The sequence below is a fragment of the Thalia democratica genome, chromosome 5 (genome assembly GCF_965202585.1).
Source record: "Thalia democratica chromosome 5, ktThaDemo2.hap1.1, whole genome shotgun sequence".
Classification (NCBI taxonomy): domain Eukaryota; kingdom Metazoa; phylum Chordata; class Thaliacea; order Salpida; family Salpidae; genus Thalia; species Thalia democratica.
The window spans coordinates 39518747-39524375 of NC_139169.1; the positions used below are offsets into that span (position 1 = coordinate 39518747).

Sequence of the window (5629 nt, forward strand, 5' to 3'; positions counted from 1 at the left end):
CAGACAAAAATCATCATAAGACGTTGACATAAAGTTTAAGACAAAAAGGAAAGTTTGTCTCGATTTTTTTCGACAAAGCATTTTATGCGCTGCATTACCTGTCAACTTGATGCGATGAGAAAATTATAACGATGGCAAGCTGAAATTTTTGAGAAAATACATAAAGTGAATCATGATGCATTTATTATAACAAATAAAACGGAGTATCTCTAAAAAAAAATTGTATAACTTAAAGTCTCAAATTTATTGAAACTAAAATATTCTGAATTTTTATTGAAAAAAGTTATATTTTATTTAATTTAAAGTTTTCTTTGTTTATATATAATATTATACAAAAATAAGGAAACCTCACTTAAGTTATGTCTAATTAATACTAATTAGTAGTTTAAACAAACAAACATTCATTGTAAAACTAAAATGTTGAAACAAGTATATCATAATTATCGATTGCTTTAAAAGGCAGCAAAAAATGTAATAATTTAGTCACTAATGTAAGTAGTTTCAGTTTCTACATACCTACACTTGTCTTTAACTTTAAAGTGCTTTATAAAATTTTTCAATGTATATAGTAAATTTTTTACCAAATAAAAAACTAGCCGAAAACAAAATTGGTAACCTTTGGCTAAAAACAAAAATTTTTGTTTCTAAAAATTAATACCAATTAACTTAAGTTTCTATTCATGTTTATGATAGTAATAATATTTTCAGGTTATAATAGTTTAAACTCGTTTATTACTCTTAAAATATTTTTACAACAAGATTAAAAGTAAAACAATAATTGATTTTGTTATAACTTTCCATTTAAGAAAACCTTAATTACAGTTTTCTTTAAACTCATATTTACAAACTTACGAATATATACACTTTAGCTCAGCAAAATTTACTTAATTTTGTAATTAGCTTAAGCTGCATGACCAACAACGTTTACGATTAATAATTTATAACCATAAGTTTCCTACTAAAAATGAAGTTCTTTGTTTCAAACATATTTATTTCACATTAGAACATTTAGTTTAATTTTTTTCTTATAGTATAAAAACCGTAATATATTATCTTCTTATTTTTAGCCAGAAAGTTAGTATAGCTTACTCTATAAGCTTTTTCATATTTGATCAAAAACCCTGCCTCCATAATCAAAACATGTATTTTAAAAGAATAAAAACTACTAATTAATAACAAAATTAACAATAAAAGAAAACTAAAAACAAGAACAAACAAAACAAAAAAAAATTGACTATGTAGTACATAAATTGTTTTTAAAAAAGGCTAACTAAAATTATTCAATTTTATTTGAAACGTCACAATGTGTTTTTTTGTGTGATTCTTTAAAAACTTTGCTTTGTACTTTATTTCGTTCTGAAGATATGTGCTAAACATTGAAACTAAGTAAACGATTCGAAAATTAGTTGTTTTTGTTATATTACAAATAAATATATACATGTATAGAATTAAGTTATTAACTTGATAAATCTAATCTTTCACACAGAACCCACCTTAAGGGTTTTTTTAATAAAAAGGTTTAATTCTAGATGTGAAACTTGAAGGACTCGAGTTTCGTGCTTATGGACTCATCAACTTCAAAACAAGTTCATAATAAAGCACAAAACAAAACAAACAAATGAAAGTTGAAAAATTTAGCATAAGTAGATTATGATGTAATTTTGAAACTATCAAAAGTCATGCAAAACGGCTTATGCAAAAGTTTTGAACTTGTTTTGCAGTTGAGGAGTGCGTAGGCACAAAACTTTAGTTCTGCAAGTTTTTACGTCTCGTAATAAAATTTTATATACAAAATTCATAGTATATAGTGTTTAAAAGTATATATAAAAGTATATTAAAGGTTTTATACAAAGTTCTGATCGATAGTGCTCGACAAATCAAATTGGAGCTTAATATTTATTTATTTAATTATATAAAAACTATAATTCATACAGCTGTTTCACACATTGAAATGTAAAATTTCATGTGATCTTCAGTGAGTTGTAGTTTATTATAATAGTGAACAGAATTTTCGATTATAGAATTTTTTATAGTAATTATGACGTAGTAATGGTACAGTTTATTGTACGATTAGTTGAATTTGAAATACGCTGTAAATATTATTCTATGCTTTTTAGGAAAGTTTAAAAAGATTATTTTGTAAAAATGTTTTAAGCTATTAGAAAAATTTTTTAAGCTGTTGGGAAACTTATAAAAATTTTATAGCATTTTATAACATTTTCCCAACAGCTTAAAAAATTTTTCTAATAGCTTAAAACATTTTTACAAAATAATCTTTTTAAACTTTCCTAAAAAGCATAGAATAATATTTACAGCGTATTTCAAATTCAACTAATCGTACAATAAACTGTACCATTACTACGTCATAATTACTATAAAAAATTCTAAAATCGAAATTTCTGTTCACTATTATAATAAACTACAACTCACTGAAGATCACATGAAATTTTACATTTCAATGTGTGAAACAGCTGTATGAATTATAGTTTTTATATAATTAAATAAATAAATATATAAAAGTATATATACTTTTAAGTTTTTTTAATTGTTTGTAACACTTTTATACAAAAAATAGTAGAATTTAGCTATGTATATGAAAATAAAGTTTAGTTATATTATTATGTGCGATAAAGAGAAGCTATGAGTCATATACAATATTTAGTGGGAGACCCCATACTAGCAATACTTTAAAGATGTAAAAAAAACATTCTGTTTTTATAATTAAACGTGTTAAACTATAATAATAACAAAATAAAAACTTTTAATAATTCAATTATTGTTCTTTTAAAGTATAAGAAGTGTAAACTTTTAGATAATTGAAAAGAAATTGTAAAAAATATTTTATTATTAAGAAAGCACAAACTAACTTTTTTTTAATGTACAATATTTTCTTTATTTTGCTAATAACAATTTTGAAAACTTTTAAGTTATACGGACTTGCTTTCAATAACAAACCTTGTTAGTTTACGTATTTTAAGCTGAGTTTTCTTCTACAGCTGTCAACTTTGTTGTTCCGTGCAAATTTCGTGCGCTTTCCGGAGTTGGCACAAGACTTTCAGCTAAGGTTTTTTCCCCAGTCATCACCTGCAAGCTTTCTTGTTTGGCGCACGAACAGAGCGGTTGTCGCGGATCGCCGCTGTGCTGATGGGGTGAGTCTGTAACACGGAAGGACTTCATAGAAAAATTACGAATTAAACTAAACTTGGGACGTCTCTTAAGACAGGGGAATATTTCTACAAGATATTTGCGAACAGTAGGGGTGGTTAGAGCGTACAAAATTGGGTTCATAATCGAGTTGGTCCAGGCTAAGACTAGACAGAAGGGGTACAATCGGTGGTAGGCCTTCTCATCAAACGGACAGAGGTTTAACCAACCGCAGAATGCTGACCAAAGATTGAAGACTTTTTGTGGCGTCCAACAAAGTATGAAAGCAATGATGACCAATGTGCTCAACTTGGCAACGCGGCCCACTGGCGCCCTGGAGCTTGTTTCCATGGTTTTTCTCCGGACAGTGAACACAATGCTGGCGTAACAGAAGCTAATAATTAATATTGGAATTACAAAACCAATAAGTGGACCAAGAGTTTCTATGAGTAGGTTAACAACATTTTTGGTCTTTTCAGTCATGCCATACTTGCCGTAGAAAAATATGCATGTCTCATAACTTTTGATAGAATTATTTTTAGAAAAGTTATCTAAATTAGTTGAGTTGTTACGATTTAGAAAGCTCGAAACAAAGTTAGACAAGTTTTTTGAGTTTGCTTTAATTTTGCCAGTTGAGTTGTCGTTTGAATAAAATACGATGTTGTTCATTAATGGAATCCGGTAAAATGAAATTAGGGCAGACATTGTCCACACAATGAAAGTAATGCGTCGAACATTTTTTGAACTGCGGAATCTTTGACCTTTAGAATGCACAACCGCGAACCATCTGTTTGAATAATAATGTTTATGCGTATTGAACTGAAAAAAAATATATTTGTTATTTAAAAAAATTTAAAATTACCTTTTATGTTCTATTACACAATCTTAGAACTAAAAAAATATTTTGTGAAATTTACGTACTTAAAATAAATTTCACAGTTTTATATTAATATATTTTATATTTTTCGATATATACCTTGTTAACACAAAAAAATTTAATTGCCAAACTAAATATATAAAATATTTGAATATCAAATCATTTTAAAAACTTCAGTCTATAAATGTGCTAAACTTACAATTTTGTTATATTTTGAGGTAATAGTACAAAACACTATGCACAAAAAATAAAATAACATGACATAAGTTATAATAAAAGTAACAGAAATTAAGTTTGTTGTACCCTTTGTACTAAGTTTAACAAAATAAGTTTTTTTTTACACTTAACTAAACACAGTTAAAAAGGATTTTTTTAAATATTGTGAATTTTATTAACAGAGCTTTTAATGAGGTTTTGATAAAGAAGTTTTATTTAACAACTTTTATCTACTAGTTAATAAAAAATAAAAAAAAAATTAAATAAATCATTAAATTTCATGACATAATCAATAAGTGAAATAAGTTTTTTACCTGTCAAGTGAAATTGCAGTTAGAAAGAAAACAGAAGAGAACTGCGTGAATGTTGGAATAAAACCACAAATTTTGCACATCAGTGGCCCAAATACCCACTCCATGTTTTTCATGTAAGTTGTGGCCCAGAAAGGTACCGTGGACAAGTAGAAAAGGTCAGAAATGCTGAGATTGGTCAAGTAGGTCATTGTTGACGTCCATTTACTGCGCTGTTTTAACAAAACCACCAACAAAAGTAAATTACCGGAAAAACCGACGGCAAAAATGTTGAAGAGTATCAAACCGACGGTATTCATTCTGACCTAATTTTTAATAGGTTATTTTGAAACAGTGTTTACTAAGATTTAAAATGTATTAAACAGTTGTTTGTAGATTAGCTTAAGTATATTTTGTATTTTATTTTACTATCTAGTTTTTTAGTATATTTTACTTGGTTTAAAGTTTTTGAAATTATTGTTTTCTTACTATTATTTTGAGAGAAAATTGTAACTTTATTTAAACTTCAAAACAGTAATCTTGTCATTTTTTTTAAACAAGAATGTTCTATTTTAGCTTAATTATTTTAATACAGATTTTATACTATTGTATTTTCTCTACAAACAAAAAAAAGTTTTACGCAGCCGGAACTAACAGAAATGTCCTTATGAATAAAATGCTTCTGAAAAACTATAATAAAGAAACTAAAAATCGTTAAAAACAAGTTATATTCTATACGCGATAATGTTAACTATTAATCAGATTAGAGCACTTACACTAGTTGTTTTTAAGCGAAAAATACCTCTTTAGGCCAAAGATTTCAGCGTGGTGGTATGTCCGACCCGAGGGACGTATGCTTACTTTAAAAGCAAAACTATTATTCTTCCGTCTGAAACCTACTAACAAAATACTAATTGTTTTAAATATTTTCTCTTAATGCTCTTGCAGCATATATAAAGTAAGTAGTGCAAAAATTAAGAACTACTTTAAGTTTTTTTCTTTATTGACGCACGAATCAAGCACTCATTTCAAAAATATACCAAATACGGCTGCCAATTTTCATTTTCTTAATCCCCTTTTTTTATATACTCGCTTCTCTCTT

General features: G+C 27.0%; 1 protein-coding gene across 1 annotated transcript; it reads right to left on the bottom strand.

The window, feature by feature from the left end:
• Nucleotides 1–2973: 2973 nt before the first annotated feature.
• Nucleotides 2974–4847, bottom strand: LOC145836513 (type-2 angiotensin II receptor-like). The gene is made up of 2 exons (XM_082944309.1): nt 4552–4847; nt 2974–3931 (listed from the first exon to the last, which is right to left on the bottom strand). The coding sequence occupies exons 1-2, from the start codon at nt 4845–4847 to the stop codon at nt 2974–2976; spliced, it is 1254 nt and encodes a 417-aa protein (XP_082800435.1).
• Between the last annotated feature and the right edge of the window lie 782 nt (nt 4848–5629).

Bases quoted from the DNA above. Each gene is read 5' to 3' on its own strand.
- LOC145836513 (XM_082944309.1), bottom strand. From the start codon at position 4,847: ATGAATACCGTCGGTTTGATACTCTTCAACATTTTTGCCGTCGGTTTT. The intron at 3,932-4,551 runs GTAAAAAACTTA...TTATTCAAACAG, and splicing joins ACTGCAATTTCACTTGACAG to ATGGTTCGCGGTTGTGCATT.